This window comes from Acanthisitta chloris, unplaced genomic scaffold (assembly GCF_000695815.1).
Source record: "Acanthisitta chloris isolate BGI_N310 unplaced genomic scaffold, ASM69581v1 scaffold1861, whole genome shotgun sequence".
NCBI lineage: Eukaryota > Metazoa > Chordata > Aves > Passeriformes > Acanthisittidae > Acanthisitta > Acanthisitta chloris.
Window position 1 is genome coordinate 19506 of NW_008657810.1, and position 14004 is coordinate 33509.

General features: G+C 36.9%; 1 protein-coding gene across 1 annotated transcript in view; it reads right to left on the reverse strand.

Moving 5' to 3' along the window:
* Positions 1-14004, reverse strand: part of LOC103811880 (regulating synaptic membrane exocytosis protein 1-like) — a gene marked incomplete at its 3' end in the record, with an annotated part of 121613 nt that overhangs the window by 14867 nt on the left and 92742 nt on the right. The window contains exon 8 of the mRNA XM_009084880.1: positions 13086-13097. Within this exon, the coding sequence (XP_009083128.1) occupies positions 13086-13097 (12 nt within the window). The remainder of the gene's footprint in view (positions 1-13085; positions 13098-14004) is intronic.

The window sequence follows — 14004 nt, forward strand, 5'->3', positions numbered from 1 at the left end:
AAAGCAGTGAAGAACACAGTTAGGAAATTCAAACAATAATGATATTTCATTATCCGATGAAGCTACTGCTACAAAACAGGTTCAAAACTTGAGATCAGAACTTTGCTAGATGATGAGACAATCATTCTGATCTTCTGCACTTACCTGTATATTCACAGATATTTAATGAGGCTCTGTATTTCCTAAATAAATAAAAGGCATATAGTGCAGTGATGACTTAAGGCTACATGGGGAACAGGCAAGAGTTAAGGATATCCTGCCTCTTTATTATCAGAAATAGAGGGATGCATACTCCATGGTGGTTCACATATAGGGACTGTGAGCCAGACTTGTGCTCATATGCCTGTTCAACAGAAGCCAGCAATCTTTTTCATCAGGTAATTGATTTGCATGTTGCAGTTTTCCATGTGTGTCAGGAGCTAGAAGTAATTTAATGCTAACTCCCCAGGCACCTGTACTTCCTACAGAGGAAAGAGAACCATGTCAGCATCTAAGGAGAGAACTTCATTATTCCCTGCTTCATAGAAGGTAGCCTTGCCATAGGAACAGCTTCCAGAGCTGGTGGTGTCCATCTACTGTTGCCTAATCTTGGATCACCTTTCCTGCATACAGAAGTTTGCTGTATTAACTGTTCAGTATTAAACCACATTTGAAGCAGCTGAACACTAACCATGGGGTTTGCAAGAAGCAGAAGTACTTCTGATCACATGCTACAACTGGGAAAAAAAAAATTACTTTCAGCTACATCAGCCTTCTGCTGGGTTAAAAAACCTTGACCATCTTTTGAACTGAATAGATGATTCTGACCAAGCTGTCTGATAATCTGTCTATGCACAGTACTGTTTCTCTCAGTTTTGATTTGATCCCTGCATGTTCTCGTGAATCCATCTTTGAGCTTTTTTAATTCAGATTATGTAATACAGCCACCAGAATCAGCCCAGCCAAACAAATCAACTTTGGTTATTTAAATCCAAAACAGAGAAAACAGACAAAACAGACAGTTCCACCCTCATCCATTGCTACAGGATTTTACGAGAAGTTTTCTGGAAGAAGTTATTTCAATAATATCTGCTGTATCTAGAATCCGACTTTAATCATTCCTTTGTATTTCTCTCTAGTTTATAATTAATTGTAACTCTACACTGAAATCAGGTCAGTAGACTACATATTAATAAGGTTAGTACTGTTTTACTCTGGTTGTCTCTGAGTTCTAGGTGATTATACTAAAACCAGCAGTTTATCCCAGCTTAAATACGACTGGTTTACTGGAGGTCAGACTCTTCTGGCCCTGTTGTCTTTAATAACTTTCTCTTAACCACTTCAGTTCTTTAGACAAAAGAATACAGGACAAGAGGGAAGACTTGTGAGATGAGGAGGCCAAGTAGAACAAAGGTCCGAGAGGACATAGACAAATAGGTAGAAAAGTTCAAAGGAGGGTGAAGAGAAAAGGTAGAGAGGCAACAACAAGTTGAGGAGAAAATATCAAGAAAGTAGAACAAATATTAGGAATTATGAGACAAAATGTGTGCTGGTAAAGCAATAAAATTGGATTGTCTTGTCACATATCAAAAGTTATTGCATTTGGAACAGAGATGATGCAGGGACAAATAAAACTTACTTCAGAGAAAACTAATTTCTTTCCTTGGTTTGGGGTTTTTTCTTTGGGTTTGGGGTTTTTTCATTCAGAAAAGAAAGAAGGGATTTGGGGATTTGGAGTTTTCTCTCTGTTTTAAGATAAATATTTTTAGGCAAGCTTTACATCTCTTCAGGCATGATCAGCATGTCATTACCAAACACGCACACACACACACTACAGCAAACCACCTAACAAATGAGCTTACCAGGACTCTCAGTACACAGCAGGAAACAGCAGCAGATTGAATGTGAGACACTAAAGCTCTAAATGCAAACAAAGCATGACCAGCAGCTTTTGTAAGAATCATGTGGCATTGGAGTCTTTTATTTGCAAATCCTTCACTTTTTTCCCTGCCTGTTTTAAAGAAACAAGTGATTCTGAAGTTTAACATTGAACCACTAGAAGAGACTATTATTTATTTTTTTGCCCTGAGCCTTAGAAGAATTTGCTGCTTTCAGAGTATGACAGAACTGAAAGGTCTAAGATCTGCACTGAATGTCATGGTCTGTGTAAGTCAGACTATAGTACCAAATTTTCGGTATGATTTTAACTTCTGTCCCTCAAAATGAATCAAAGCAGAGGTGACTCTTCAATTTCTAAATCTCCATATGTTTACTCCTCCTCCACTCTACTATATAGTGAGATTTTAGCATTTTGTTTGAAAGAGCTGCTGAGACTCTGCTATGTCACTTGGTGTGCAAGCACAAGGAACTTTTCTTTTGGAAACTTTTCGTACTTGCTATACTTTGCCATCTCAAAATGTTTATGATGCAGAAGCCTAAGAGTTTCTGTATACTTCATTAATCCTGAACACTGCTCTCTTTCCTTGCTGTTTGAAGCACAGGAATCTAAGTTCCTTGCACTAGTTTAATACAATAATATGTGACATTTAAATTGGAAAAGGAAATTACTGGGCAGTTAAAGTCAGCCATCCAGAAAGCTATCAGACATAAAGAAGGGAAAAAGGTTAAGAGAGTACATACCTTTCAGCTATTCAGTAAGATAAACTGCTAAGAAATAGTAATTACTGTTCAACTATATGCTGGACAGGTTATAATAAATGGACAGAAAAATCAAACCAAGAATAGAACTAAGGAGGAAAAGGTGATTTCCTCAGCCCATAAACATTGTGATAGCCACATTTATAACACAGATGTGGGAAAAAATAGAATTCTTAGTTGATGATGAACAGCTCTACAATAAAACGCTAAAATGCAGAATGCTATGAAACAAACCAAAGGCCTTAACTGAGTGAAAGGGCAGAGAGCATCCTATGTGACATGAGTTTTGACAAAACAGCCAATTTACAAGTAATATAAATGTTGCACATCAGGAAGCTCTTCTCGCCGTAATTTAGCACTTTGCTTTTAAAAGCAAATGTTAAAGTAGTAAAATCCAAATCTGATCCTTCTGGGGCTAAAATAGAAAGGCAGTTATTTTATGTTGATGGTAATTTAGCTCTGTGATCCTCATTTTCATCCACTTGGTGTACCCAGAGTTGTTTTTGTATGATTCTAATTTATTGCACAAGATATACTGTAACAGTGGGGTGCTAAATGCAGCATTATAATCTACTAAATTAATATTTAATTATAATTTAGATTATAATGGAAATAATGCCTGTAAGCAACACTGCCTCAAAACTTGCCGCGATATAATTTCAAAATTCACTTGTAATGAGAAAAAAATAACAGAAGTTGAGAATAAAAGAAAAAATGAAAGCAAGTGAATAAGGATGATGACAATCTGTGTACCACTGACTATATAAACTATGTTTTACCTTGAAAAAAGGAGCGAAAATTTTTAAAAAGTCTTCCAAAGTAATGTTGCAAACACCTACATGCTTTAACCTGAAAACAAGTTATTGCTTTGTGCATCAAATCCAAGGGTTAAATCCAGTCAATTCACTGAAGACAGTAGTAGCTACAGGTATTTATGGCCAAAGAAGAGGAAGCAATTAAGTAGAACATGCTGAGCTGATCCCATGACATGCAGAGCTACTTTTCATCTTATTTTCCCACCCTGTTCTGTTGGGTCATCTAGTAGCCAGCCAAGGTCAACCTACCACAGAAGCTTCTCTAACAAGATTTTCAAAGTGAAGAAATGTGTAAATCTTGTCTTTGTAAAACAAACTGCGTAAGAGTCTTACAGGCAACTGGAGACCCATCTACAGTCTTTGGAGACTTAACGCTTTCTCCCTGTAGCCTCCAATAGGTGTAAAAAAATCATCTGGATGCATTTCAGCAGCAGCCCAGATCGACTTAACAGCCTTCTTAATCAAACTTAATTCTGTCATGAACTTACATGTCAAAGGAATTATAAATCAAGTTACTTTTCATGCAATTACAGTCTCTGAAATATTAATTTCTATTTATTTAGGTAGGTAGGCTGGAGAGAACTGAGCCTAACAGATGTTGAGATTCCACAAAGCTTTTCCTACAGTAACTTTTGATAATGTATATCTCTCTCTGGCATTACTAAAGGAGCACAGTTTCCAAGAAACACATAATACGTGCTAAGCCGACCTGAAACTTCCGTACCTTCAAGCATTAGGCTTTCTCCTTAGTTTTGACTTGAGAGAAACAACCTGCATGAGCAACTGCACCTGTCTTTTGTATCCCAAATCCATCAGGCAGCTTCCTTTTACAGAAAGAAACATTTTCTCCTAAGTCAAACAGACTGCCTTGGGTTTTCTCCAATCACCATCTTAGCCTCAAGAAGGCTAAACCATTCTAGCCTAGATGAAGCTTCCCTTATTTGACAATTGATCTTTATGAAGCTGAATACTCAGTTGAACCATGCCATTCTCATTATCTGAAGATTGTGTATAGCAATTTTCAACAAGAGTTTATGACTGTTTCATTGCATGGCCATAAAGTTAAAAAAGGATTTTGGCCTTTGTAGGTCTATGAATTATACTCAAGAAATTGAAAGGAATTTAGCAATACTAATAGATATATATAAATAAAACACTGAAAGTTGAACTGTGGGTTAATACAATTTAGAGTAACATACAAAATTTTCTTGTCGGTGACTGTCTTTAATATGGGGGGAAAAGGCTAAATTGAATACTATAGCAGAATATATTCACAACTTTCCACATATCAGAGACTGCATATGACCAGATGCCTTCTTTTAAGGAGGGCAATTCATGTAGGAGCCCAAAGGCTAAAAGAATTAAAATCTGCTGGTGCATGAATTGTCAGGTTGCTTGCAGGGGAGAGAAGCTTACACAGAAGATTCAGACTGAGCACATAAAGTTTTATTTGAAGATAAATTATAGGTTTTTAAATGTGTCTGCAGGTCATTGATGCTGTCTGATTATCTACTGTAGCTAATGAAAATCAATAGTAGAATTCAACTGCCGCAACACTGCCATTCAGTTCTTACTGCAATGCCCTAAAATTTCCAAAATAATGAGTGTGGAGCTGTAAGGTATGACATAGGAATTACCTGAGAGCCATTCTCACTGGGGTAGCTGCTGGAAGCTACAGTAAAACTCTGAAGTACCTCATATGACACTCCATGACTTAGGGCTCTATTTCCCTAAACAGCCACGACAGTTGAGAAAGATTCAGAGCCACTTCAGCCTAATTCAGACCAAGCTGAATCACCCTGAGGCACACTGATCTCCCCCAGTAAAGTATAATGAAAGCATAAACCCAGCTCACATATAATGCAGTGTTTCTCATCTGGAACTGATTCCTACTCAGTCTGACAAGTAAGTGCATTGAATTAATCTCTCCTGGACACCTCACCAGTCTCCTCTGTAATACTCTACATAAGTGACCAAGAGGGTAGCTCCTCTAACACGAGCAATAGGCTCTACTAAACACTCACTTGCTGGTTAATCAGGAAAACATAAGGTATATAGAGCAAGGAGGTATAACTTGCAACACAGGATATTGACAGATATGCAAGTCTAAGGTTATATCTATGGTGAAAGCTTTGAGATAAAAATCCAAACATAAGGTAGATGAAATATGCCTCGATTTAGTTCCCTGCTCCACACCTTGTTGCCTTTTCTGCTGCATTGCATTTACACAAGCAAGAAGTTGCCTCTGTGGTCTCTTTAACCCACCCAGAAAAGCAATGAGATCAGTCCCTGAAATAGGCTAGAAAAGCAGGTTTCTTTACAGCTAAAGGCACTGATCCAAATAATCCTGAAGGGTAAAGCTGTCAGGCTGACAAAGGTCTTGAGAGCAGTTTGCTGGGTGAACATTCAACTGTCTCCTCCCAGTTCTAGAAGCTATCTGGACACAGAAGGAAAAAATTAGAGAGAAAAATTAACTTTGCCGATGCATGCATAGGTATGAGTTTTGATCACTTCCCACATGTTGCAGAGATACAACTTACACTACCAGTTCTAATGTTCCAGCAACACACAAAAATTCCCTCCAGTCACGACAACACAACCATCATGTACATGCTCATCTATTTATAGACTCCAAGCAACATCTGCTACGATTAACCTGTACTTCTCATTAATACTCAACTTTTTGAAATGCAATATCCTGAATAATTTTCACAAAACTCACCAGTACAAAGGGCTCTGCTATGCTATTCACTGGGCAAGTGAATTACGAAAAGAATAGTTTATTAAGAAAGCAACATTTAATTCTAAATATTCTGTAAACCTGTTGCATGTAAATTAGTAGAAGGGTGATTTAGCTGGAATACTGAAATTGCACAGTACATGATTAAACTTCAGCCTAAATAACTTGCAGCTTTTTGGAAATCTCAATCTGGATTTAAAAAATTATTAGGTTTTATCTGCTCTTTAAGGAAATGCAGATTAAATTTTTTGCAGATTTTCACTTAATCTCTTACCAGTCATTCAACAACTGGTAACAGATATTTTATACCATTTTATAATCACAGTTTTGGGGAGAGATTTGATTTACCCCCACAGGAAGGCTGAGTTGTAAACAGGTCCTTATATTAATGGAAACCAAAAAACCTCACAGAATATTACAGAAACTTTGTCTATGATTTGCTTACTTGACATACACAGTTCTATCATCAAACTCACATATTATACTTAATAAAATCATGCACCTCAAGTATATGTATCACAAACTATTTTAAGCCCTCACTAATTGCAGCACTGGAGATAAAAAGACAGAACCATCCATCTGTTAAGTAAAATTATAAAATGCTCCAGAATGCAAAAGACATAAAAACATTAGATGGGAGTACCTTTTATCTAGGACATTGCATGGCTAAAAATACACTGAATTTTAATCCTGGATGAGGATTAAGGTTATTTATGATAAAAGGAGAAATAGCAAGAGAGCACAGATTACATCTAGTCCTCATAATTACTTTGTTCTCTTGAAATTTTTTCAGCTACTTGTTGGTTTCTCATAGCATGTAATAGGGCATAAATCTCAGCAAATCTCTTTGCAGCAGGATCTCTTTTTAGCTAAAATATGTCTGGTTTTGGGATGTCAAAATAGCTCCAGAATTCAGTTTACTGAATTTAGCTCTATGTAGCATTTCCATGTTATTTTGTTACTACTGAAACCAAACAATTGTGCCTCAGTAGTGAACACAACTATGAGCATTTTAAATATTTAAAGTCATGTTTAATCCCAAACCCTACATATCATGTTAAAAATCACATCACATACAAGAATCTTACATGAAAGAAGACCATAGTGATTCAAGTTGAAAGATAAAAATTCCAAGAAGAAAAAAACCTGGTCAAGTAAAGAATTTGGTGGGGTTAAGGGTACACTCTGGGCTGTCAAATCACCCTCTGCTTAAATGAGAACCCTCTCACACCCAGAGGCTGGTAACATGCTGGTTTTGTTGGGACTGCATAGAACAGAGGTATCCAGAGGCTGAACTAGGGATTCAGTTAGTTGAGGTGACAAAACCTAAACTCATTTAGGGAAGGATGATGCGTGATTACAAGAAATCTTCCATTTTATGGGATCCTTTTACAGAAGGGCTGTTCACAAATACCACACCTAGGCACAGTTTGAACTAAGGCACATGGTAGACTGATTATCCTACAGCAATAAACCCCAAGCGTATCTAGAAAACAGAGCACTGCTGGAAAAGCTGAAGGTGCTTTGCTCAGACAAAAAAGATCCATCAGGTGCTGCCACAGGATAACTAGTTCTGTCTGAGCTTTGTTTGGATATCAGCAGTCAGCTCTGCTGGTGTACAATATCCCATCAGGCATCCCACATCCCACACACTCCTTCAAGCTTCCTGAGCTTAAAGACATCCCTGGACATTTGCTATTCAGTTCTCTCTTAATGTTTTTGAGGGAGATGAAAAAAAAAAACAAAAAAAAAAAAAAAGAACCCTTTCTGGCCCTCCAGTCTCTAAAGCTGAGATTTCATTAGAATATCAACCAGAACAGATATCAAGTTTCCTTTCTTCTGGGTGAATCAGATCAAAGTTTAGATGGTGTGAGACATTTGCCTGCCATATCTCTGTAAAGTAATCCCTTCTCTTCAGCCCTCTATACAAGTTTACACTTACAGATTATTTTTTCACATCTCAACTGAATTGTGGATGACAGAACACAAAAACAACCTCCCTTGGTTTGCCAATAAATTGCACATCATTATCTGGTTCTCCATTCAGAAACAGATGTGCACATTTTGGATACCTGAAGCAGTCAAGAAATGACTCAAAATTATGGTATCTAGGACTCTGACAGATGCCTCCTTGATTGATAGGCTCCTTCTGACATGAGCAAAGGCTGAGTAAGTCTATTAACCATCTGACATAACACAAGGACACACATCATTACATTTGTCAACAGGGTAACGGCACATCTACTAAATTTCTATTTTCAAAACACTGCACAACACTATTTCATTTCCAGTGATCAGACTCACTATACAGATGCCCATTGGAAAAGCAGGTTATATCCAGACTCCCCCTGCCCTCACACAGATCTCATTCTTCTTTTTCATTCATTTCAGAGATGGAAATTAAAGGTTATTGAGGTGCTGGAGTGAGTCCAGCCAAGGGCAACGAGCCTCATAAAAGGTCTAGAACACATGTTGTATGAGGAAGGGCTGAGTGAATTGGGTTTGCTTAGCTTTGAGAAGAGGCTCAGGGGTGACCTCATGGCTCTCTACAACTACCTGAGAGGGGTTGGAGACAGGTGGGAGATGTCTCTCCTGCCATGGCTGCAGGGAGAGGACTAGAGGAAATGATCATAAGGTGAGACAGGAGTGATTCAGATTAGAAGTTAGGAGAAATGTTTTCTCTATTACGGTGTTCAGGCACTGGAATAGGTTGCCCAGGGAGGTGGTGGAGTCACCATCCCTGGAAGTGTTTAAGAAGTGTCTGGATCTGATGCTGGAGGATATGGTTTAGGGTCTAGGGGTTACAGTACAATGGCAGGTTAATGGTTTGACTAGATGATCTTAGAGGTCTCCTCCACCCTTGATGATTCTACGACATCTATCCAATGAAATGAACTTATTCCCTAATGCATTGATATAATAAATATGTGCAAGCCAGATTTCAGAGAAGCTAGACATGTACAGATTAAGATTAGCCATACCAGTCACAGTCTCAGGATTAGCCACCTCTTAACCTTCCAAAATCAGTATAGTGAACTCTCAATTGAAACTGCAGCTTGTTGTATACAGGTTTTGTACAGATTTAAGGTTGATTTTGTTTTCTACTGATTATAACATTACTGGAAACATGAAGTAATGAAAAACTGGAGGAGCCATAAACAGACTCCTGGGGTGACTCTGCTTTGAAAATGATCATCTATGAAGACCAATCTACACAGATGTCCTACCAGGAGCCAACCAACCCTGCTCCTCAAAAAGTCTGGAAAAAGATATCAGCCTGAAATATTTACTGTATAACCCTTAAATATTTATAAGTATATGCCTTAGTATTTATGAGAGTGTTAATAATGAGTCAACAATAATAATTTGTTTCTAAAACATTCCTCTTAGAGGAGAAAACCCTCATTAAAGAAGAAATGCTCCATTTAAAATTAGGATTTTAATTGTATGCAGCATTATTACAGCTATCTGCAGAACTTTTCGATGGCACAATTACAAGCAAAAGGGTGATCAAATACTGTTAATGCCATTCCAGTCTATCAGAATTAATAAGTATAAGCAATAAGATGTACAAAGAAAATTTTATTTCATGCATGTAAATACATCATTTTAGCAAGTTTTTTTAAGTGGCTGATTTTTCCTCCTACTTTTCTAAAATTATATAAATATTTTAACTAATCAAGATTAATCAGAATTTGATCTGATTTAAACTGATTGGTTTTTCCTTTCACCTTACACAGGATATGCTTTCATTATCATATTAAATCCATAAGGTCATACTTGTTCATTTTCAAAACTACAGACACTGAATAGACAAGGATCAGGATCTACTATAAAGTTACAGTTTACAGGATCATGTTGATCATATTAAGATATATGAGCATATCAAACAGAAACCATGCTGTTCACATGACTTCTTAATTGTGTGTTGCACTCCTAGTACTTTCTTTACTATCCTCTTTCTTCTTAAGGTGCACCACATTAAAAAAAAAATCTCAGATTTCAAGTCTTATTGCATTTACTCTTCTTTTCAATATGTATCTGCAGTTGAAACTAATTAACTCAAAATACTTTCTTTTATGCAAGATCCTAATCCCACTTCTTTACTTACAGAAATTTGGGGCATAGATGAATACATATTTTATAGAAAAGTGAAGAGAAATATTTCTAAATTGTTGCACTTTATGAAACCAAAATTATTTCTTAAGTTGCTAATATCATCTTTTCCTAGAACTTACAAATTTTAATGGATCAACAGATGCAAGACCCCAGTCAACACAAGGCTTTACTAATTGCAAATAACATTTTCCAAGCCAAGAATGTTTACAGCCAAGTTTCACCCATTCAGTCTTATGTATTCAGTGTCTCCTAATTTGAATGTTATTGTTTTAAATTGCTGCATTTCTGCATCTCAACTCTGCATTTCTAGATACCAAATACAATAGCTTTAGCTTTTGTCCCCCTAATCTCTCTAACCTTCTCTCACATGAACAGCTCCCCATTTCCTCAGCTATCTGCTGTTTGATTTTGTGCCTAATCACAGTTTGTGTCTGCCAAAGATGGGTAGCACATGGTATACAACATCCCAGGTGAGGTCTCATCAATTCTCCCACTCTAAGGAAATACCTTGAATCTAAGATAACACTTGGCTTTTCTTGAGCTTGGCACTTTGGTAATTCACACCTCATCATCCTTTCCAAATGATGCACCCCAAACTTGCAGGAACTTGGTGCATCTGTTTTAGTATTGATACAATTTATGGTGGTAAAACCTCACATGGAGAGAACCAGGATAAATATGTTTAAAACAGTTTTATTGACACAAAACTCACCACATAAAGAATGGTTTGTCCCTAATATGTAATTAGTCAGGAATGTTGACCCCCTGAAAATAATTAACAAATAATATTTTTCTCATGTTGCTCTATGTTAATTATACCAATTGTTCTCCTTATAAAAGATGCTATTTGCTAAGCATGCATTAATATTTTGGAATTAATAAATTCTGTATATTCCATTAGCTTTCAGAGACAGGTGCTGCTAAAGCAATGGTACTTTATAGAAGAGGTCCCCATGTTCCCCACAAAATCGGGACTAATTATTGGATACTCTCCCTCTGATTCCCATTAACTTTTCAGCTGTTAAGAGATGTAGCTCAGTGTATAGAAGATATTTTCACACATATTACGAGGGCGTTTCCTTAGCATACGTAAGCTTGGAGGTCAACACAGCAAAGCCTAAATCAAAACAAGTGCAAATAATAAGGATGTAGTTAACTGACTTAGAACAATCCAAATGGGTCAGGTATGTCTTCAGAATACATAATCAGAGCACTTTAGTGCAGTAGAATCTCTTTCCTGGATCCCAAATGACATTTTTCGAAGATGAAGATCTAACCTGGCCCCTCATCAGACACAATCTCTCCTGCATGCAGACACTATCACAATTTCAGTTATATAGCAAAGTTTTTGTTCCAAACAAAAGGATGTGTGAAGGATGCCTCAAGCATATGAGGAGGTCAGGTGAGGTGCACCTGAATTGCTCCCCAAAACCTAGGTGGCTAAATTGTACCTAAGTGGCACTTTCAGCACTTTAGGCTGTTTCTGGCCCTAAAGAAGACTCTGTTGCAAGTGCACTAGTGTTTTAATACACCCCAGTGGATGCATCAATGATGCACTGCTTTAATAAGAAACCAGTATCAAGCTAAAAATTCTCCTACTCTATCCTAAGCAATTTAGATTTACAGAATTGAAATGATCTGGCAGTCCTGGATTATTTCAGTGCTTTATTCAGAGTACCACACAGAAAACAGCAGAATGAAGCTGCAGCAAGTTATATTTCATAGCCACTAGAAAAACAATCGTGCTCTCAGAACACTACTGCCATAGAAAAATCCTATTGCAATACACAGGTGTGATAGAAATAATTTTCTCCAGGTGATGTGCAGTACTAAATTTCAGGTTACAGCTATGCTATGATGTAAATTGGACCTAACACCACTCCATAATACGAGCATAACTCCATCATCCATGCCTCAAAAACTATATTTGACTATAATAAATCTACACTTGTTTCAGCTGGTGCCAGCAAAGTGGCTAATTCCTACTACTTAATTCTCTGAGTGAAAATCTGGAATACCACTTTTTGCAGAGCTGCCTGAGAAGAGGTGGTAAATGGACATGCACTGTTCTGCTCAAATACTGCCACTCCTTCTGCCATGCACAGGGTGCAGAGATGAACAGGAATTGCCTTGACCTATGTCAGATAAAGCACAGGCATTAGTGTATGCCTGTACTCAATCCTAAAAGTTCTGCAGATTTTTGAATGATACCTATGCATTCAAAAAGAATTCACTCCACCTTGCTCACTAGACTTATGTCCAGTTTGAAGAGGTTATACTTTGCTTCTGCATATCATTCCAAATGTAAATCAAACAACTGATTTCACAAGAATTCCCCAAATTTTTGCTGCAGCCACAAGTGAAACACTACAAACCACGTAAAACAATGTAAAACTACAATCAAAATACTAAATTAGATTTCCTGGAGCTGATGGAAGGATCTTACACGTAAAAGTCAAAATCATTAACTGAAGATATCTTTACAAAGTAAAACTTTATTACACTTTGTTGCCTTCTCTACTACTTAGCCTGTAAATAGTTCTGAATTTCTTTTATTGCCATAATTTTGACAACAGTCTTGGGTTTCCTTGCTGAGCTATCTTCAAAGCCTATGTTCAGCTAAGGGATGGGCAGGGCCTGGGTGTTCGGATTCCTGTTCTTCCCCCCACCCCTGTGGATGATTTTAAAATTTCAGTTCAGTTTTTCACATTAATATGTATCCCAGTTAACTAACAACATTATTATAATAAATGATAAAAAGCATGGATTCTAACCACTTTGTCCTCCTTTGGGAAAGCATCCAAGGAAGCAGAATAAAAAGAGAAAAGAAAAAAAAAAGAGAAAAAGAATAAAATAGGCAAGTATTAATAGACAGATTTCAAAGAAATGCAATTCTAATAACTCTCTATGAAGAGGTAAAAACAAAATTTTAAAAAAATAAAAGGAGCTTTAAATAAAAAGATGACATTATTGCATAAGTTGAAAACTTCTTTTCCCACCCTGACCCACAGAAGCATAAACAATATAAGAAACAAAAGGCAAGTTACAAATGAATGGACATTCTTCTGTCTCTGTGACTTAAAACAGTGGGTGAAAAGTAATTAAAGTCTATTTAATTTGTTTTCTAAGTAAAGATAAGCTGTATCACATGCACTCTCATGAATATCATAACACATCAAAGTAAATCAGATTTTCACAGACTTGCTCTGATGACACCACCTGCAGGTGATGCAGTGTAATGCAGCTACTGATACTAAAATATTCATGTATGCAAATTTTGTCCAATTCGTCTGTATAGGGTTTTTTCCCAGAATAAGAATTTAATTTAATGGGCTCAAAAGTACATTAAGACTATGGAAAGCTTCTAAAATAAACAACAAATGCATTTTTGTGGAGTTATTTTTGGTTTACACGAAATTTCAGAAGGCCTATTCAGCTGATATTTAGCTCAAAGTGCAAAGGCCATGAACTAGAGTCCTTGTGAACATGATTATCTGCTATAAAATTAGTGTTCACTTTGAACTGAATTTGTGTGGATACCAACTGCATTGATAATTTTCCCCTACAACAGACTGGTGTCTTAAAGCCATGTGAGAAACTTACCTAGTGACAGATGACAAAATTATTCATGTAATGAAAGGATATGTGTAAAATATTTTATAACATGCCATAGTCCTAGATGGTCAGCCAAAA